The sequence below is a fragment of the Paroedura picta genome, chromosome 12 (genome assembly GCF_049243985.1).
Source record: "Paroedura picta isolate Pp20150507F chromosome 12, Ppicta_v3.0, whole genome shotgun sequence".
Classification (NCBI taxonomy): Eukaryota; Metazoa; Chordata; class Lepidosauria; order Squamata; family Gekkonidae; genus Paroedura; species Paroedura picta.
The window spans coordinates 8951699-8973727 of NC_135380.1; the positions used below are offsets into that span (position 1 = coordinate 8951699).

Sequence of the window (22029 nt, forward strand, 5' to 3'; positions counted from 1 at the left end):
ACAGAGCGAGGCCATTCGTTTTATAAAAAGCCCTGAAATTAGCTGCAGTTTTTCAACCAGCCTCTGCAAAGGGAAGGGGAGGGAGAATGCAGTATAACATCCCTAGACTGCATAAGCAGAGGGAAGAAGAGAAGAGAGTTATCTTTCAGTTCTTTGGGGTTAAGCGGACTCTGCCGCAGCCAACCGTGGTGGTATAACCAAGTTCAAGGCCACTCCTCCCTTTAAGTCCAGCCTCCAATAAATTATCCATGGCCTTGCCCTCCCCAGTTATTCCCCTCCTGACCCAATGGTTGGTAATGAACACATCAAAAGCCACTGAACACATTTATGCCTCCGAGTCTTTTATTGGTTTTGTTCAGGGAAAAGAAACCAATTTTCCCCCTCCCCTTGGCTAGAAGGAACACAGTCAAACGGGGGAACGTCTCCTCTTAATATTTCCATCACGTGCTGCTCCGATTTAATTAGGGTGTGGGTGAGACTTCGGAAGGTTCCGAATCTGCCCCATTTATACTCTCCATAACTGAGTACCGGGGCAGCACAGGTGACATGTAAACAGTTCACAGGGTTCCAAAAAAAATAAAATAAAAATAAAACAACAATAATTTAACTGCTGCCACACAGCTTCACAGTTTCATTGCCCCATCTATCCCACGCATAGAGTGGGAAATAAGGGTTTATGATTGTTCCTTCTTTCCAGGCTACGCTTTCCCCGAGTGGGTAGTTTGCCTTCTCCCATGGCTGCTTAAAAATAAAGCCACTTGAAAATGTACTTAGCCATTGGATGCTCTTTTTTTTAAAAACGTAGGTATTAGAAGGGTAAAAGACATTCTGCCAGCAGCTCTGTGACCAGCAAACCTCTTCCTTCACTGTTGACATTAAAGGTGGAAGGGCATCCACAAAAGAAAGGGCATGCCAAAGAAAAATCCAGAAGAAACTCGGTTTCCATTTTCTATTACTATTCATTGCTCAAGTGCTTCTGAAGATGGTAGTATTCTCGCCGGGATCATGGATGTTTCAGTTTCTTACCGTTGTTGAATTCTTTCAAGCATCATCAAGGAAAGTGGAGCTTCGTTTTGCAAGTTATGAAAACATAAAGAACAGTTCTCGGTGCTCCATATTCTTAGGGTAAAGTGCCGGGAAGTCTGCTGGCCCAGCCGAATGCCTTCATTTATCCAACTGCAAAGTTCATGGCTTTTCAATGTGCACATCGTTGCCTCCATTGCTATTGGTGGTGGTTGTGATGATGTATTGTGTTGTCTGCTGCTGATTGGCCGTTGGGGATTCCAGGGGGTCAGAGTGTGTTGACGGCTGGGCCAAGCCCACTTCTACACCACTGGAAAGCGAAAGGTTTGGTTTTACGTCTAGTTCAGATTGACCTCCGGATATTACATAATGTGTCTGTAGAGGGAGGGGAGAGAAAACAATATTTACTCAAATGCAAGAGCAGGTTTTTTTTTTATGGGTTGCTGTCAAAACAAAAGAGTGGCTCATCTTACACTTGCATGCAAGTTACGGTTACGTCCAATAACAATTTTAAAAATGTATAACGTTTTTAATGTGGCTGCCTTAAATTCAAGGTTGTCCTCCTTTTGAGTAAATGTGGTATAAACTTTTCTATCCAAATCTGTGACAGCATGTTCCCCCCCCCCCTCTCTCACACACGCACAGGGTGAACTTGGATTAATTCAGGCAAAAGTTCTCAGACAGTCTTCATTTTGCTACAGCCATGAAGGTGTAAATGCATTAAAGCAGAAGGTCCTGTAGATGGAGATGTTCATTATTTAGATCAGGGGTAGTCAAACTGCGACCCTCCAGGTGTCCATGGACTACAATTCCCAGAAGCCCCTGCCAGAGAATGCTGGCAGGGGCTTCTGAGAATTGTAGTCCATGGACATCTGGAGGGCCGCAGTTTGACTATCCCTGATTTAGATGTTCCTTAACCAGATACAATGAATTAAGATACATTTTTAAAGAAAAATCTTCCTCTGTGCTTTCATTGCTTCCCAATGCTGCTGGGAGGAGTCTGGGAGCTACACACTCCTCATCTGGTTGGATGAACAAAAGCTCGTTTTCTCGCCCCAAAACATCTGGAGTTCCCTGTCCTTGGTTGCTAGGTAGCATCCTTCAGGGAGAGCTGTAAACTACACGGACCCTTTAAAAGGACTGGGAAAGAGGACATTTCCAGCCTCTCCAAACAGACTCCAGCATCTTATGTGTAATCTCCTTATGTGATCTCCTATTGTGAACCTCTCTGAAAGCTCATTGTCAAGCAGAAAGGTGGCATACAACCATGCTGCAACAACCATACTGCAGTGTACAGCGCCATCTATGAATGATACTTTGAGATGTACAGCCCTCTTTCTTCCTACCTGGGCGACAGGTTTCACTTGCCCTGTGTTTACTGCAGTGACAGGAGTGCCAACAGCGGTCTCTGCAATCACATACTGAATCTCGGAAGCTAGAGGACGAAACAAGAAGAGGAAGAAATACAGCTGAACATTCATAGCAATGCGCAAAATGATCAATAGATCAAAATAAAACCTGTGAATTATGGGTTGCCTGTTACCATTCTCTTTTTAGGAATACTGGATCATGCCAACAAATTCCACCGTAAAAACCCTCATAACTGGGCCTGTGTTCTTGAGTGCAGTAATTCTTTGTACACTTTCCTGGTTGTTTCAACCATAGCTTGGAAACCAAGGCCTATTCTGCACACAGTGGATAATGCACTTTCAATGCACTTAAGAAGTAGATTTTCCTGTTCTGCATAAGGAAATCCAGCTGCAAATGCACATTGAAAGTGCACTATCCTGTGTGTACAGAATGGGCCCTAGTGACCTAATAGAACTTCCCAAAGCCTTCCAAGGAGAGAAATGGCAGAAACTTTGGTGGCCCTTTGCTTATGTATTTGATACTTACAGTAGCTGGGGAATGAGTTCCACGTGCTGGGTAGGTATGTTTGTTGAACTGAGGAGCCTTGCTGTGGTTGAAGCGTTTGGCTTTGGGAGGAGGTGGGTGTTTGCATCTGGGAAGGGCTGAGTTCCTGCTGGGATGGTTGGGACGAAGGGCTTAAGGGCTTAGTTCCCACCTAGAATAACAGCAAAGAAGAGCAAAGGCAGCATATATTTTCCTGGCACCTATATGCTTAGGGGTTACCAAAACTGTGCTTCCCAGGATAACTGTTTCCTATAGAAATTAACAATCATCAGTTAGTTCACAATAAGGTTGCCAGAAATTGGGGGTTGCTCTCTGATGTACTTCAAGAGAAGATTTAAGAGCAGATTTATTTACTGATTTGGATTCTGCATTTGTGCAATGAGGCGCACCAAAGTTTCTTGTTATCTTAAACAGAAGCATGAGCTACCTGTGAGGATGAAGAGGTTGCAGGGGCTGGCTCTGCAACCTGGATGTGTTGTACTTGGATGGCATGCTGGGTATATGTCTGTGGGTCGTGCAGCTGCCCCACATCCACCGTGGAATGCTGGGACTGGTGGGGTGAGGTTGCCTGGGGAAAAAAAGCACAATTTCAATCAGTAACCTTGATGGGACTGTGGTAGGATTGCCAGTCTCCAGGTAGATAACTGGGATATTAAGTCATAATGAGTCGCCTCTGTTACCGGGGGGGGGGGGGGGAGTGCCTATTAATAAACACGCTAAAAAATAAACAAATCCTCCATTTAAGCCAAACACGACATTTAGCAGCAGCAGGAGAAGATTATTATCTTAATTTATTCAGGCATGCCAGAGCTTCTCATGTTCCAACAACATGATGAAGTGTGGGATCATCTACCAGGGGGATGGAAAACATTCTAAAAATCTTACTTGCTAAACAAAGCCTAATTAGTTTTAGCAACTTAATCGGGGGGAGGAAAAACCACAGAGGAAAAGCAAGGCTGTGCGAGTCAGCTAGTGATCAGAATGGTTAAGCAGCGTTTAGCCAGTTGCTAGTAATAACTGCGATCGTGGACTTTCGGAGATTCTCTGTTGCAAGCTCTCAAACCTGTAGAGGCTGACATATTTATCTATGTAATCCGATCATAAGGAAGGCCGAGCGTCAAAGAATTGAGGCTTTTGAACTCTGGTGCTGGAGAAGACTCTTGCGAGTCCCTTGGACTGCAAGGCGAACAAACCAGTCAGTCCTAGAGGAGATCAGCCCTGACTGCTCCTTAGAAGGCCAGTTCCTGAAGATGAAACTCAAATATTTTGGCCACCTCATGAGAAGGAAGGACTCCCTGGAGGAGCCTAATGCTGGGAGCGATCGAGGGCAAAAGAAGAAGGGGACGACAGAGAATGAGGTGGCTGGATGGAGTCACTGAAGCAGTAGGTGCAAGCTTAAATGGACTCCAGGGAATGGTAGAGGACAGGAAGGCCTGGAGGATCATTGTCCATGGAGTCGCGATGGGTCGGACACGACTTCGCACCTAACAGCAACAACAAATCCGATCTAAGGGGATGTATTTCCTGGCCTCCCTGAAAAGGATCACAGTGAGCTGTGATATATTCTCATTTCATATCATGCTTTCTTGTCAGTTCCAGCATAATTCCTGCCTCCCTAACCCTACCCCGCCCCAAGAACCGTTCAGAGACATATGCTTTCATTTGGGCCAGTTTGGCCATATGCATAATGCAGTGACACTTGGGTGCTTTCCACACAGGCATGTGCCTATGCGGTGTCCCTGCTGCAGGTGTGGCTCTGAGAGAGTGCAGTGGTAACACAGCTTCCACATGGTGGGTCCCCACCACAACCGTTTCCCTGCTCTAGTCCCTTAGTAGCTATGTTCCTTCCCTCGGCCTAATTTTGTTAAGTAAACCAGCAACTGAATAACATTTTATCGATGTATCATAGTAACCAATATATGTAACAGTTTCTCAACATTTCCAGCTTTCAGGTTTTTTTTTTAAGTAGGTCTCTAGTCCCTTCTGTTGCAGAGATATGCTTTCCCCCTTATAACTCTAGATAGAGGGGGATAGAGACCGGTTCTTTTTTTATGCGAGAGCTGGAAATTGACTTCTACCAAGGTAGCAGAAGACACGTATGTGTCATTCACCTGAGCCACTTGTACGACTTGCAGCTGTATGTGCTGAGACTGCTGCAAGCCTGTTGTGGACTGTGACACGGGGATGTACTGGATCCGCTGAAAATCACCCTGTGGAGTTCGGTAGTCTGTTGTCAGCGTCTGTGACAGCTCCGTCATTGCTTGGGTCAGCAGATCTGTCGTCTGAAGGAGACAAAGGCAGGCAGCGTATCATTCAAGCTTAATTTTCTTGTTTGTGTTTCTTAATTTTCCTGAATGCTTGGCGATCAGGTCACAATTTCCCTAGCAAAGAAGTCCCAGCTGAAACACTTGCAATTTTGAGACGCAAACCATCGGACTCTAGAGTTCAAACCTAAAAATACTAGGACTCTGTATATTCCTGCATCCTGTCCTTAAGGGGGAGGGGGAGACACCATCTACCGACTGACATTCCATGGGCCATCACCTGCTGTTCACTTAATGTGCCAAAAGTAGAGCAGGTGCACTGTGAAAGGGTGCCTGCAAAGCAAATGGCTCCAGATGATTCCTGCAAGAAACTCATGCTGCAGGTTATGGGTCCTGAGATTTTCCAAGTTTCCAACCACCCTAAGTGAATTGGATGTAGAGGAATCATGCAAAAGATCCAAGCCGCATTGCCACTTTGCTCTTATTTCCGTGCTTTCAAAGAATAGTAAGAGCCCTGCTAGTTTAGAGAAGTGGTCCATCTAGTTCACCACCCAGTCTCACCCAGTGGCCAATCAGGTGTCCTGCAGGCCCATGTTGCTTCCTACCACTGCATTTCAGGTTTACTGAATGTGGAGATTCCATTTACTCACCATGGCTAGTAGCAATTGATGGACCTATCCTCCATGAATTTCTCTACCTTCCTTGAAAAGGAGCCTACGCTCATGGCCATAACTACTTCCACTGGTAGCAAATCCAACAATTTAACGGCTCATGGAGTAAAGAAATATTTCCTGTTGTCTGTCATGTCCTTATTGCCTATCAGTTTCAGTGGCCGTCCCAAGTTCTAGCATTTTGGAAAAGGGAGAAAAAGTTTTCTCTGTCTACTCTACCCTGCGCATAATTTTCTAAGCCTCTACCATGCCCACACCCACACCGTCTCCTTTATAACCCCAAGAGTCCCAGACTCTTCAGCCCTTCCTCAAAGGAAAGCAGCTTCATATGCAGAAAAGTAAGACCTGAAATGTTCCCCTGCATAGTGACGGGGAAAGCTCCAGTGGTTTAATGTCTTATATGCGCTGTTAAAGGCGCATGAGCAGAGCCAGTACCAGCATTGTTTCAGCGATTCCTCCAGCTTCAGCCCTGCTTTTTTGGAACACATCTATTTCTTGATCATCTTTCTTACCACAACTGTCTCCCCAGCAGTGCTGTCGGCTGTTAAAACTGCGGGTGCAGCGCTGATGACTGCCGTCGTCAATGGCACGTGTATCGTGTTCGTCGGGATCTGAGCAAATTCCGGATGCTTCTTACGAATATGCTGCACCATCTTGGTCTGTGAAGAGGTGGAAAGCGGCTGGTTACGGGAAAGCTGCAAAACCCGCTCTGGGCACAGAAACATTAATCATTCAGGCCGCGCTAAGCAATTCGCTTTGCTTGAATGCCCCAAGCACTGAGCTCTCAACACATACAAATGTCCTCGCCAGCAGCAGGAAAACGCAGCCTACCTGTGCGTTCCTTGGACTGCCTTGGTACCTCTGCGGTTCAACCTGAATGGCAAATCGGTGCTTTGAAGATTCCTCTTGCAAGATCCGAACACCGACATGCCTCAAAACCCAACTTCCAACCCCAAGGCCCTTGACATTTCAGAAAACAGCCGAGAGTCTGTTTATACAATCTGTATAACAAAGGTGTGGATTCAGACCATCTCAATGGCTGTTCCAAAGCTAGGAATTTATCTCTCACACACAGAAATGCACACCTGAATGGACAGTCCTGCTTTATATTGCCACACCATTAGTCCCTCTACCCAGAGCTGTCTGCCTTTACTGCCAACAGCTTTCTGGGGTCTTATGCAGAGTTCTTTCCGAACTCCCAATGCCCTGGATTCTTGAAACTGGAAGCACCTCGGCCCTCTAAAAGGAAAGTGTGTGCTCTTCCACCGAGCTATGGGCCTCGCCCGAAGGGGCTGAGATTTGAACTGGAAGTCGTCTCTGCATTGAAGCCCAGTGTAACTTGCCACTCAAGTTTCAATTCCCAGAAAGGGCAGTGACAAGATCATTACAAATCACTAATGGGTTGGGATCCAGACTAAATTTTTATAAGGGGGGATAATGGAATGACATGAGGAGGGTCTGCACCGGGAAGGGGGCTCAGCGGAAATTGCCATCTTAGTCTGGATCCAGGCAAATGAAACAAAGCAGGGAATCTACAAAATCCCACTCGTTTCTTTCTTCCTGTGTTCCCCTGGTACCCATTAATGGATATTAGAATGCCCTCTAGTCACCACACACACACACATACCTCATTTATGGAGGCTTCTCCCCCCCCCTCTTCCTGCAACCCTAGAATCATAGAATCATAGAATCATAGAGTTGGAAGGGGCCACACAGGCCATCTAGTCCAACCCCCTGCTCATAGAATCATAGAATCATAGAGTTGGAAGGGGCCACACAGGCCATCTAGTCCAACCCCCTGCTCAACGCAGGATCAGCCCAAAGCATCCTAAAGCATCCAAGAAAAGTGTGTATCCAACCTTTGCTTGAAGATTTCCAGTGAGGGGGAGCTCACCACCTCCTTAGGCAGCCTATTCCACTGCTGAACTATAGTCATTCCAGTTCTCTTCTCACTCCCAGACCCACCTATTTGAAATGGCTAAGGTGAACCAGCGTAGGCAGGGGAGGCCCACCTTTCCCTCTTCCACATGGGAAGAGGCTGCCCACAGCAATCCATCAAAATTATCAGCGATCTTCATTTCACATTTGTATTTCATCTTGGTGTGCTGCTCTAAATGGCCACGTTCCGGTACAGTGTGTGCTTTCCCTTTGAGACTCGAGTAGCAGATGTGCAAACAAGATTGATGCCTGTGTCCGAAGCGGCAAACTGTCTGACTTCAAAAACACCAATATCAATGAATTTCCAGGAATAAAGGCGGCAGCCAAGCATCTGCACGCAACTGCAAATATTCAGCTGGTGGCTTTTTGTAAATGCAACGAAGGGATAGCTTTGTCACTGGATCTGGTTTTGTGATCCAGCAATTCAACAGTACCGATCCCTGAAAAGGGCAATATGTGGACAGTGCAGCTGGCCCCTGACAGCCGCATCACAGCCAACGGTCAGTAATATCCTCTGCAGCTCAGAAATCACTGGGCACCCAAGTGTGTGACTTGCCCATGAAGAACTCAAGAGGGCTTCCGACAGAAGCGCCCATCTCAGGAGGATTCTGCAACCAGAGTTTTTCTGCAAGCCTTATTATCATTGGTTGCATATTCACATCACATCAGGGTTTTTTTTTTCACTTTCCAGCAAGCGTTTTGCTCCCTCTAGAGGCTGATTCGATATTTCACCTCATTATTGTTGTTGTTGGCCTTAATGCCTGCCACTCTCATTTCTGGCTTGTGGCGGGTTTCAGATTCGTCCAAAATTAAAACCCCATTAAAACCCTACCAGACATAACAGTATATTTCAGACTCCAACAATAAAAATGGTAACGGAGAAAACCCTCTAACCCCACCAAGAACTAATACAGGAGCGCGAGGAGGAACGTAGATCTTCAAAAAGTGTAGGCTCTTCACACTGGGGGGAGCCCATTAGATCTTCCTTGGCATGCTGGCCTTGACCAAAGACCCGGCGGAAGAGCTCCGTTTTGCAGGCCCTGCGGAAAGCCGAAAGCTTTCTCCAGAGTATTTACGAGCACTCGTTTATGAGTGATGAGATAGTGACAGTAGGGGGAGCAAAACACATGCAGAACAGGGCGAAAAAGGGCACAATACTGGCACGCAAGTGAAGAAATAGCACAGGCTGAACAGATCCCAGGTTGTCTCTAGTACCAGAAGCTCTGAATAGTGAAGTGACTTATCCAGCAGCAGCAGATTCAGCAGCAGAACTAAGAGAGAGAAATGCCCACTTTGGCATGGGGAGATTCCCATCTTCATTCATTCATTCATTCATTCATTCATTCATTCATTCATTCATTCATTCATTCATTCATTCATTCATTCATTCATTCATTCATTATTAGATTTCTATACCGCCGCTTACCGTAGCCTCGCGGTTTACACATACAATTCTAAACCAATAAACCCCCAATAAAATCCCCATTAAAGTAACAATCACATACTAAGCCACTATGCAATGGTGACCATAATCTCTAATAATCCCTCCTTGTTCAGGGTGGGGCACTGGATCTAATCTAATGTAATGAGAGCTGGGGCCATCACCAGTTCTTTAGACTGATCCAGTCTTTCAAATCACTACTTTAATATTCCACGCATGTAAAAACAGATGTTTTGGATTTAAGATTAAACCAGGATGTGGTCTGACAATTTCCATGAGAAGGAAAAGTTAGAATCCAGCAGCATCTTAGAGATCGACAAGATTAGGGGGTGTAAGCTTTTGACATTAAAAGTTCCCTTTGTCAGAAAGATATCTGATGAAGGGAGCTATGAGTCTCGGAAGTTATATCCTAAAAATCTTTGTCAGTCTCTCATGGGATACTTTTTCTGCAGACGAACACGGCTACTCCTCCAAAACCATGAGAAGGAATTTCACCTGAAGACAAAAGGATAAACCCACAGTACCTTGCTACTATACTGCTTGGAACAGTGAGGGCAGCAGACTGGTGGAGTTGCTATTGTGCCCGTGAGCTGTGTGTGGGTACTCAGCATGGGGTCTGGCTCTCCCGGGCCTGCTGGACGGAGCTTTCGGATGCTCGGAGGAAGCTCGGCGCCTGGGTGATTCTTCAGAATGTGTGCTTTGCGTTTGCTGGCGCTCTTATAAACCTGCAGAGAAGGAATAAGCGTTGCTGAATGTTCTTCTGGAGAGAAGAAAAGGGCAGCCAATCTCTGTCGAGACAGCTTTACAAATAGGCAGCTTTACAAAAAGCGACCTGCTGGAAGATCTACACACCAGTTAGCGGAATTATAGATGGTCTGAGTCTTTAGTCCTGCATTTTATATCCCACACGCCAGCGTGCACACTTGTCTTGTGCGCTGACTTAAGCAGGATGCAGGAAAACCTTGTCCAGTGCTGCTTTCCCATAGAACTGTTTAATTACTGTGCTCTTCATCCTAGCCAGCATGGTGTAGTGCAGGGGTAGTCAAACTGCGGCCCTCCAGATGTCCATGGACTACAATTCCCAGGAGCCCCCTGCCAGCAAATGCTGGCAGGGGGCTCCTGGGAATTGTAGTCCATGGACATCTGGAGGGCCGCAGTTTGATTACCCCTGGTGTGGTGGTTAAGAGTGGTGGACTCTAATCTGGAGAACTGGGTTTGTTTCTCCACTCCTCCACATGCAGCCAGCTGGGTGACCTTGGGACAGTCACAGTTCTCTCAGGACTCTCTCAGCTCCACATACTTGTGGGGAGAGGAGGGGCAAGCAATTTCAGATAGTGAAAAGTGGGGCATAAAAAAACAGCTCTTCTTCTTCTAGGTGGGGTGGGGACACCAATGTCAGACTCCGGTGCTGATCTAGGAGCCATCTCTGGATTCCCTTCTGCATTGGAAAGGAGGAAAAAGTTACAAGATCCGTTACACATTTATGCCTGTGGGCAACCGGAGGCCACGCATCCGAGGAGTGGAAAGCAGATTCATTTCATACCTTATCACAGTACTGGCAGAAATAATCTCTGTTGGGCTTGATGATGGGCAGGGTGAGTTCTGGCACCTCTTCTATCTTCATGTCTGGATGTCTCTTTGATAAATGATTCACCTAAGAGTAAAAAAAATTATTCACTGTATTCGTTACCCACCCTTTTTCTTTGGACTCGGGGCAGGGTACATCATCATAAAAACAGGTAGAAGAATAAATACCTATATGTAAACAAGAAACATTTTAAAAAATCTAAAATGTAACAACTTTGGTGGGAGGGAAGGAGAAAGAGGGCAGTCCCTGATGATGTGTAGTTGGGGCTTTGGAAGGGAGGCCAGCTCAGTTCACCGATGTTATGGGCCTTGACCACAGGCCAGGAGGAATAGATTTGTTTTACAAGCTGCAGAACTCAGGGTCTGATCTCCTTTGGGAGAGCGTTCCCCCCGACTAGAACTAGGGCTGTAAAGAACCCAGCTCTAGTTGGGGCCAGTCTGATCTCCTTGGGGCATCCAGGATATGTACCTGTCCAACCGCTGCTTGAAGACTGCCCTTGAGGGAGAGTTCACCAACTCCTTATTCTACCGCTGAACTACTCTATCTGTGAAACATTCTTTCCAGATATCTAGCCAGTACCATTCTGTGTGTAGTTTAAGCCCATTACTGCGGTCCTCTCCTCTGCTGCCAACAGGAACTGCTCCCTGCCCTCCTCCAAGTGACAACCTTTCAAATATTGAAAGACAGCAATCCTGTCCCTTCTTATGACTTTTCTGAAAAAACATTGGTATGTGTATCGCCGGCTGAGAACCACAGCCCTGGAAGGCCCACAGCATGGGCTCAGAAGCTAAAACCTTCCCCGGCAACCGGCATTCGGATGTGCATTGCCTCCGACATGGAGCAACCGTTCAGTCATTGTGACTAACAGCTATTGACGTTTGCTCCACAGCTGCTGTTCTACGACAGGAACTGGGAAAGCGGGGCAGGATAATCTGATTTACCCAAGTGCTAAGAGAGTGTTTTCTGTGATGTGAGGCCAACTTGCACAACCCAGCTGGCACTCAAATTGGCGAGGCACCCAACATACGATGAAGCAGTTACGTGAATGCCTCTGCCTCTTCCCAGCCTGCAAGTCATCCTGCGTTTTTTGGGTGAGTCCTTGTTCTAAATTCACACTTATTTTCATTCATCACAAAAAAAAAGGCATCTCATAGGGGAACATCAATTTCTAATTGGCAAAGATCCGGAGAATAGCTGGAGTGCCAGCAAACTAACCAGCATGCCTCTCCTGCGGAAGCCCATCATGCACATGCGACACTTGAACATGAAACTCTCGTAGTCAGTCGAGGCTATTCGAGGCTTGAAGGTTTTGGAACGGCTAATCCGGTCGGCTTTCTTGGCTTCTCTTTCTGGGTTGTGCATTCTCTGCATGTGCTCCCGGAGCTTGTCTTTCCTCTGCAAGGAAAACAACCAAAGGTCCCCTTGCAAAACACTGTCGTTTTTCTAGCTGCTCACAAGCACAAAAATGAAATGCCACACAAAGCAATGTGCGAAGGCAAAAGTTAACACAGCTTCAAAGGAGAAACCTAGGAGTTTGATTCTCTCGGCTTAAGGTGGAAAGAGTAACTTATTTTATTCCCCCTAAGCTTAATTTACTGGATCATTTATGCAAACCTAATTAGTTGTTTTACGCTGCTCACAAATGCTGAAGGGAGGTGTCTGAGCCACTGGGATTCTTGGAGTCTTAGGGCCTATTAAAGCATAATGTGACATGCATTTGAATTAATATTTCTTTTCAACATTAGTTACACAACTGAGCGTCTGGAAGCATAAATTAAGATTATTATTTGCTATCGTGCACTTCCAGCAAAGTACACAGTGCTTTACAAAAAAAGACAGACCTCTGTCCCATGGGACTAATTTATTTTTGACAGCAAATGGACACATTTCAGATTTCCGTTCACTGCTCCTAGGCTTAATCCCATGCCAACCGAGCCTAGTCCTGTCTTGTGAAATACCATTTGCCTGGTCACCTGTAGCAAGTAAGAATAATCTTTATGCGATCAGGCATCTGGAATGGATGGATCAGACAAAAAGTCTGCCGGGAGGGGCCTTGGGAAGGGGCAGTGGCTCAGATCGAGGACACCTGTTTTGTATGCAGAAGGTCCCAGTGTTCAGTCCGCAGCATCTCCAGTTTAAAGATTCATACAGGAGGTGATCTGAAAGACCCCGCGTGAGACTGGAGTGGTCACTGCAGTCAGACAATATTGACTTTGATAGAACTGATTCAGCCTAAGGCAGCTTCATACATTTACGATCTGTCTTGTCCACCACCCTGTTTCCCAAGCCAACCAACAAGATGCTGCTAGGAAAATGTGCTGGCACAATGGAAAATATCCCTGCTTTTACCCTGAGTGCCTGGTGCCCAGAGGTACACTGCCTCTGAACGTGGAAGTTTCATTTAGCCATCTTGACAAATGGCTAGAGATAAACCTGTCTTTCATCATCTGCTTAGTCCCAAGGAAGCTTTCCAAAAGGTGATCCTTTTTGTCTGTTTTGTGACTCAAGTGATAAGGACAGGTGAAATGTGTATGGGCTAGCACCTTCGGTGGACTTACCCGCAGGGCTGGTCTAATCTCATAACAGAAACTAGAATCACAGAAATATTGAGAAAACATTGGACTTTTTTATTGAAACCTGAGCCAGAGAAAGGCACCTATGAGCCACTGTCTTGTAAGCTGTCCATTACAGATAAATTGCTCGAGCACAGCTTAACCCACACTGTTGCATACGTGCGTGCTGTGTGATAAATCCAGGCAGCAGGACTCACAAAGGGCAGAGGCAGATTGTTTCTCTTTCTGAGATGTCACTCTTGGCCATGAGGCAGCCAAATGAAACACTGCAGTGGTTTCCAATCCCAGACAGGCCCGCTGACAGCATTACCTTGAACTGTTTCCCGCAGGTAGAGCACAGGAAGTCCTTGCGGTCCGAGTGGCGCAGCATGTGGAGACGCAGTTTATCGGGGCGGCAGAAAGCCTTGTCACACTCTGTGCACTGGTAAATCTTCTCTGAATGGAAGCTGCGCACGTGCTTCTTTACCTGGCGTAAATTATTGCAGGGGGAAAAAGTCAAGAGAACGTCGAAAGAGCCCTGCTGGATCAGACCAGTGGTCCATCTAATTCATCTTGTCTCACACCATTTCCTCTGGACAGCCAAGAAGAGAACACAGAAGCTGAGGCTTTCCCTTCTGGTTGCCTCTTGGCACTGGGATTCAGAGACTGACTGCCCCTGAATATGGAGGTTCCCTTTAGTCACCAAGGTGAGTAGCCACTGATAGAATTATCCTCCATGAATCTGTCTGATCCCCTATTAAAGAGGCCTATGCCAGCGGCTATCACTGCATCCTCTGGCAGTGAATTCCATATTTTAATCACTAGTGAATATTTCCGTACAGTAATCTTGAATCTACTGCCCATCAATTTCAGTAGGTGCCCCTAAATTGTAGTATTTGGGGAGAAGGAGAAAATGCCAAACATTTGAAGCTGGTGAAGCAGAGCAGACCTTCACGATGTTCAAATCTCATCTCAGCCACAAATTCACTCGATGTGCTCAGGAAAGCCACAACATTATTCTCTGCATGAAGATAACATTATTGGCCTACTTTACAGGGCTGGTATGAAGACAGCCAGCAAAATATATGCGATGGGCTTTGCATGTTGACAGTGCTATATAAATGTTATTATTATTGCTTGCAAATGAAGCCAATGGAACGACAGGTAGTACCATTTAGAAACTCTAGTGGAAGAACCTTGTTATGGTTGGAGCCCCTCCCTGTGGACAGACTCCATCTGTGCTTGAAGGAAACCTTAATCCATTCAAGAAAACATGATTCAATAAAATAGCTCCTTTGGGATCTTAGTCTGCACATCTGGGAAATAAAGCAGTGACTATTTAAGAGGCCTCTGTTCAAATCCGGGGAAATGCAGTTATCTTTAAGGAGAAAAGTGCTGGGTGATTGCAGCATTTGAAGCACTAATAAGATGTGGGGGTGGTGGAATGTTCCACAATACAGATGAATCTTCACTCTTCTCGCCTGAAGTTAATGTGACTTTGTAAGAAAAGCCGTTGACAGTTTTGTGGTAAGGAAGTGTAAACAGCATAAGAAAGATTCTGATAGATGGGAAACATTATTACCACCCCAGCATTTAGAAGAAGAAGAGCTGGTTTTTATACCTGGCTTTTCATTGCCCGAAGGAGTCTCAAAGCAGCTTGCAATCACCTTCCCTTCCTCTCCCCACAACAGACACCCTGTGAGGTAGGTAAGGCTGAGACATCTTCTGACAGGACAGTTTGGTGAGAACAGCAATATCAGGGCTGTGACGATCCCAAGGTCACCCAGGTGGCTGCATGTGGAGGAGCAGGGCTCCTCCCGGCTCTTAACCCCTACACTACCAACTATCGAGCTGACAGAAGATCTAAGAGAAAGTTACCCAGACCACAGACATTGTCCCCAAATCAAGTTTATCTGGCCTCCAATGTCTCCACTGAATTTTTATGAGGATGCATTAAAAAGTGCTGCTCACAGTTTTGGTCATTAGAGAATAGGATAAAATCCCGGTTAGGAAATGCTTGGATATTTTGGGGGGAGGGATTGCCTAGTGAGGGAATAGAGCTCAGTGGGATGTAATCCCATAGACCCTCCAAAGCAGCTATTTTCTTTAGAGGAACTGATCTCTGCAGTCTGGAGAAAGTTGTAATTCCAGGAGATAGTCATGGTCAACCTGGCAGTTAGCAACTCTAGAACCTCAAGAGGTAGGATAATTCAAAGGCAAGGAGCTACTATTGAAAACCCAACAGGGGTACCATAAGTCACCACCATGACCATGCCAAGAATAGAGAAACTGACCATTCCTGCTCCAAGATCTGTCCTTGCAATACAGGACTTAGCAAAGCAGGCATACACACACACTCAGCTGTTAAAATCTGCTTTAGCAGCTAAATGTCTGTTTTTGATGGTTGGGAAAACAAATTACCCATCTCAGTTTGATCAATGAGTTTTGGGACTGTTGACACTGCCATCAATGAACATGATGCATTTTGTTACGGAATATGCTTTTAGGGAGCTGTAATCAGATCTGGAGGCACTTAAAGAGTTCTGTACTTGCAAGAGGACAGTGAATGATGGGACGGTTGCTGTATGGAAGGGTGGGAAATAGAAAAGTCGGACAGGGGAGACCTTGACGAGAAGGTGTGGAAATTTTACACCACTGCTTTGGTCAAATATCTGTGCTGTTCAGCTATTGAACAAAATTTAAGTAGACAAACTAAGTCGGTGCTCATTCCTCTATTTTCCTTTATGGTACTTGATAGGGGAAATCTGAGAGCCTCTCTGATATATTTTGAACTGCACAGACCTGGGAGATAACACTTTGAATTCTGTTTCTACTTCTTTGCTGATTGGTTGCTTGGGCACTGCCCAACTTCCTGGGCTATGTTATTTCAAACCCCAAGCTGGTGGAGTACAGAGAATTCACCTTGATTTTGCTTGTCTATTGTCTACTCCAGGGCACAGACAACAAGGGGTGATGGATGGGATGCCATCATATCTGCCTCTGCATTACAGGATGGCTCTTCTCTTCAGGGCCTCTAAGAATGCCTGCACTGTGTCTCAGAGCAATAGAAAACAGTTTCCAGTTCCAGATCTCAGGAGTGTTCTCCTCTGTTCTTCTCACCAGCCTATCCAGAACCTATCGAGAGGATCAGGGAAGAATCTCAACCAATGCTCCAATAAAACACTCAGTGAAACCTGAAGATAAAAACAGGTCCCCTACAAAATCCTTTCAGCACCAAGCAGTCTGTGTAACTTTATTTTCAATGCCATCGCTTAGGTAGCCACTTGAAAGAAAAGCTTATATTCAGTTTTGTACATTGCTATTAGAAGAAATGGGAAAATGGGATAGATATATTTCAAAAGAAAAGTGGAACCAAGAAATGTCAGTGCCCAGATCAGATCATTGCTGCTTTGTATAAAATCTCAGACAGTTAAACGTCAGAGGGAGTTTTCCTACAGAAGGCTTCAATTTTAGGCCTGATCTGTACATCTCTGCTTGTTTCAGAAAATGATTTCTTGCAGCAAAGATATATGTCAAAGCCATGAATGTGTGCACACTCATCTTTAAGCACCACCATACGAACACTAGCAAACCTGACTTCATCTAGGAATAAAACTTTGTTGGTCTTAAATGTGCCCCTGGACTCACACTTTGTTCTGCTGCTTCAGACCAACACAGATACCCACCGGAATCTTTCTTTTGCACTAGGTGACAGAGTACAGTTTAATGAACAAAAAATCCCTAAAGCCACAAATATCTCTAAAAAGCATCTATAATTATGGTAACATTCAGATGTGTTCAATTAACTGATGACTCAGCCTAAAGGATGATGATTCATCAAATTAACATTCTTTAATTGGTAGACAGCCCTTACATTAATTAGTTAACCAAGCTGTCCAATCTTGGTGTACTTAACAAAGTAAAACTTCTGCCCCACACTGTGTAAATGACACCTCGCGTGTCTTTGCCTTCACGGAAATGGACTCATGGTAAAAGAAATGTCACATCCGAAGTGGTTCCTCAGCTTATTTGGCACATGCTACTTTTGGACCCCTGACAGGATTCCTAGCATGAGAAAATAAACGGCAGAGAGAAGCGACTCCATGCAAAGAGACTCAGAAGTCAGAGCTCTTAAGGTACATTTTACTCACCTGGATAAAATCTGGAAATCGCTTCTTACAGGTAGGACAGGTGAAATAGCCATCGTTCACGTGGATCGCCACGTGATCTTTCAGCAGATCCAAGCGGTCAAAGGACTCGGGGCAGAAAATGCAAGAGTAGGTTTTCTGGTCCAAATGGAACTTCATGTGACTTTCCAGAGCGCTGCTGCTAATGAAGCCTTTGTTGCAGATGTCGCAGGTCAAAGGGCAATTGCCCTCCCGTCCGTGGAACCCCAAGTGCTGGTCAAGCTTGTCCTTATCACGGAAAGCCTTCCCACAATGCAGGCATTTGAAGGGTCGGAATGACTTTCGGATGAATAAGTGCTGGAGAGCTGCATTCTGAAAAGATATATCCAAGGAAGGATTTCTTTACATTTCCTGTTTGTTTTACTTATTCTAAAGTATACCCCACCTTTCCTCTTAAGGCATACCAGCCAATACAGTGAGTTCTTAACAGTCATAAATATAATTATCAGCAGCACGTGAAATGGCAGGGGGACCAGCTATGCTTACGATGAAACCTCTTTGTGCCCCTGTGTAAGACAGTATTTAAGAATGCTTTCAGTTCAGGGGTGTTTGCTCCTTCAAGCAATAAGACAACTTTGAACATGTTGAACACATGATGCTGCCTGATGTTGACGCAGACCTTTGGTTCACCAAAATCAGTGTTGCCTATTCAGACCGGCAGCAGATCCCTGAGGTCTCAGGCTGAGGACTTTACCATTACCCACTGCCTGGTCCTATTAACTGGAGACGCCAGGGATTGAACCTGGGACCTTCTGCATGCCGTGCTGTTGCTCTACCATTGAGTCAAGACCCGGCCCCTCTTTATTCCTGCCACACCATGCTGGTTTTGCACCTCCTTCATCATGCTCTCCTTCTACCTTTGCCTTTCCTGGAAGAAAACCAGTGCTTTGGTACTGGTGCAAATCCACCGACAACAAACTCTTCCAGTAAATTATATCCTCACCACAAATAAATGAGTTATGTTAGAGTGCGGCTTTACGATCTGAAACATGTATATCATCCATCACCCCCATCACACGCGTAGGCTATTCTGCAGATTTTCTCAGCTGCGGTGGAGATTCAGGGTACTAACCAAAGTTTTATGGAACTTTGCCGTAAAGGTTCATATATGGTTCATTACGGAATGATCAATGTGGTTGTCATTGAAAATGCCTACTTCGTTTTGATTTTCTCTTCCTCTCTCTTGCAGTGCAGTCAAATAAATGCACGATGGGGGTATAATCGTGTTATGGCATTCCCTCCCAGCCACCCCAGCAGCAGGCAATAATGTGCAAGAGATAGATGTCCAGATGCGAAGACACCAGATCAAGTTTTTACTTAGGGTGTTACAGTCAAGTATTATAGGGGGAGGAAGAGGAGTTTAGCACAGATTCTGTGCTGAGGGGTTCTGCTGAAAGCATCAGGGAAGAGAAGCTGGCCACTGAGTTCTCTCACAGCCAATGGATTCACTTGGTTAGCTATGCCTTGCCAAGGTTTTATGGAATGTCAATAAAAACCTTAAAAAGCATCATGTTGAGAACATAGCAGACCCCCTTCTCTCAAGTAATTCAAAACCAGTGTATCATATCTGATATATATGGGACGGTAATTCTTAGGGCACTAATTTGAATGCTCTGAGATGGCTTCTGTTTTGTACAGGTGAGCAGCAATGGGGAAAGATTCAATTATTCTTTCAATTCAGTTAATAGAGTCTCATTAGGAGCCTAAACTAAATGGACACTAAATGATAGTGTGGTAAAGCATTAATGACAGCCATAATGAAAACCTTAGGTATGCACAAAACATTGCAGCAGATAAAACTGAGCGCAGTAAGAGAAAAGCCAACAGACTTTTATTAATATACTACATAAACACTTGCTAGAGTAATTAATTATAATGTTCCCCTTTATCTTTCTCTTATCCTGTTCCCCAAGCATATCCCCCCTCCCTCTGTGTACAATTGAGACTAGGTGGGTTCTGGACTTCTCCCAGAATTACAAGAGATTTCCAGACTACAGAGATCATTCACCATAGAGGTCAGTGTTGCTGGAGTGGATGGGTAGGTGGATGGGTGGATGGATCAGAGTGGATGGGTGAGTGGATGGGTAGGTGGATGGGTAGGTGAGTGGATGGGTAGGTGAAGGAGTGGATGGGTAGGTGAAGGATCAATTTTTAAAAAATTAAGAAAAGAATATGTATTTACACATCCATATATTTGTCCTTGAGCCTCTTGTGGCGCAGAGTGGTAAGGCAGCTGACATGCTGTCTGAAGTTCTGACCATGAGGCTGGGAGTTTGATCCCAGCAGCCAGCTCAAGGTTGACTCAGCCTTCCATCCTTCCGAGGTCGGTAAATTGAGTACCCAGCTTGCTGCTGGGGGGTAAACGGTAATGACTGGGGAAGGCACTGGCAAACCACCCCACGTTGATTCTGCCATGAAAACGCTAGAGGGCGTCACCCCAAGGCTCAGACATGACCCGGTGCTTGCACAGGGGACACCTTTACCTTTATCCTTTACCTGGAGCTGGATGGCCAGGCTAACCCAATCTCATCAAACCTTGGAAACTAAGCAGGATCAGCCCTGGATAGCATGCAAATGGGAGACTAGCAAGGAAGGAAGTCTCAGGTTGCTATGCAGAAGGAGGCAATGGCAAACCACCTCAGAATGTCTATTGCCTTGAAAATCCTACAGAGGCTCCATAAGTCGCCATATTCCCCTTACATTCAACAAAATACGAATATTTCAAGAAAAAGTGCCTAGCTGCTATGGGGTTAATTGAGTCTGCAAACATACACTGACGAATAGACCTCCACCGTAGTAATTATGCAGTGAGAATTCCATCCATTTCAGAGGTATAAGAAGTCCCCGATTTGGTCTGAAACATGCCCCAAACCTGCAGCTCTATTCTATTTTCCCCAGAAAAAAGTTTTGAGGTAAGTAATATGCCATTAAAATGTTACATGTGCTTTTGCTCCGGCTGTCAATATTCCTTCAATACAAGCTTATGCTAAAATATTCCACAAGCGCTTCTTCCATCCTTCTAAATTAACCCATTTCAGAAGAGTCATGTCTTAATCTCTGCTTTGGCCACAGCCGCAATGGCTCACAGCTGGCGCTGTAGCCTGATCGCCAAGTGTCCTGTGAGTTCCAGTAATTAAAGAGGAATTTTGATGCTGAGGGGTAGCCGGCATGGGAGCCGTCTCCGTTTTTCTACCCGAGCTCTCCAATTACAAGCCACCAGCCCAGCAGAAGATTGAAAAGGCAGCGGGACTCTGCACATCCCTGCAGAGTGGGAGAAAACACCGGAGAAAAATTTGCACTCATGGAAGGCAGTCACTCTTCTATTATTAAGCATTGCCTGCTTCCCAATCTGCTTCTCGGCCATTAAATATTAAAACTGATCCATACCAACCAAATAAAACAAAATAAAACTCCAGGGCTAGATGGTGGGAACAACTGTATTTAACTAAGTTATTAGTATATACCCCGCATCCCTATACATCAAGCATTAGACAGCTTCCTTACGGAAGCACTTTAGGTTTCTGAAACTAGTAAGTTGCTGGTAGCCGTGATGGACTTAATGCCATGCTAATAAATAACTCTGGATGCTCAGAGCTGTTGCAACGGGAGCTTTACTCTCTCCTTCAGGAAACCCATCAGGCTAATAACAGTGAAGTCTGCAGAGAACAGCAAATGGAGCTATAATGCCATAATGCTCTCTTTAATAAAATACCCGGGGGATACGTGGGTGTTTAGAAATCCTTGACTGTTTAGGACCTGATAGCACGCCTTAGGGATTCTAGGACCCAGGGGAGACCTGGAGATCCCCTGGAATTCTAACTCATCTCCAGAAATCAGTTCCCCTGCAGACAATGGCTGCATTAGAGGGTGGACTCTAACCCTAACCCTAACCCTATTATGGTCCCTCCCCTTCCCAGACCCTGCCCTCCCCAGGCTCTGCCCCACATCTCCAGAAGTCTCCCAACCTGGAGCTGGCAACTTATTACCTCAGCTTTGGGAGTAAGGATGACTGCATTCACATTGCTGCTGAGTGAATAAATGAGAGAGTAATATATGAATTAATAAATCATCAATATATAATAAAGCCATAAGATTAGCCGAGGAAAAGAAGCTGAGGGCTCTCATGTTTGCCACAGTTGGAAGGAAGTCTTCCCAAGGCCACGCTATGCAGGATGTGCGGAGAGCGATATCTGAAAGGAGAAACAAACCAACAAAAGCTTCCCTGCACTTAGAAAGCTACAGTGTCAGAGAGAAGGAGGACTCTAACCCAGCCATTCTCAACATTTGGGGGGCCACAGCCCTTTTAGGAGCTCTTTTCCAGGGGCCCCCACTGTAGGCTGCCTGCCTGTGCACCGAGCTAGGTGAAAAAAGGCCTAAGCTAAGAAGGAAAGAACTATACTCGATGTACACACAAGACACGCACGAGGCCAATTTCTAGAACATTTGACCAA

General features: G+C 45.5%; 1 protein-coding gene across 4 annotated transcripts in view; it reads right to left on the bottom strand.

Moving 5' to 3' along the window:
- Positions 1-320: 320 nt before the first annotated feature.
- PRDM10 (PR/SET domain 10) overlaps positions 321-22029 on the bottom strand; it is a 72964-nt gene continuing 51255 nt past the window's right edge. For all 4 annotated transcript variants that reach the window (XM_077304839.1, XM_077304837.1, XM_077304838.1 and 1 more), the window contains exons 12-22: positions 17543-17890; positions 13723-13878; positions 12055-12234; positions 10795-10905; positions 9776-9976; positions 6385-6531; positions 5049-5219; positions 3365-3505; positions 2920-3088; positions 2370-2458; positions 321-1398 (exon numbers count right to left, since the gene is read on the bottom strand). In XM_077304839.1, coding sequence (XP_077160954.1) covers positions 1186-1398; positions 2370-2458; positions 2920-3088; positions 3365-3505; positions 5049-5219; positions 6385-6531; positions 9776-9976; positions 10795-10905; positions 12055-12234; positions 13723-13878; positions 17543-17890 — 1926 coding nt within the window. In that variant the 3' untranslated portion in view covers positions 321-1185. The remainder of the gene's footprint in view (positions 1399-2369; positions 2459-2919; positions 3089-3364; positions 3506-5048; positions 5220-6384; positions 6532-9775; positions 9977-10794; positions 10906-12054; positions 12235-13722; positions 13879-17542; positions 17891-22029) is intronic.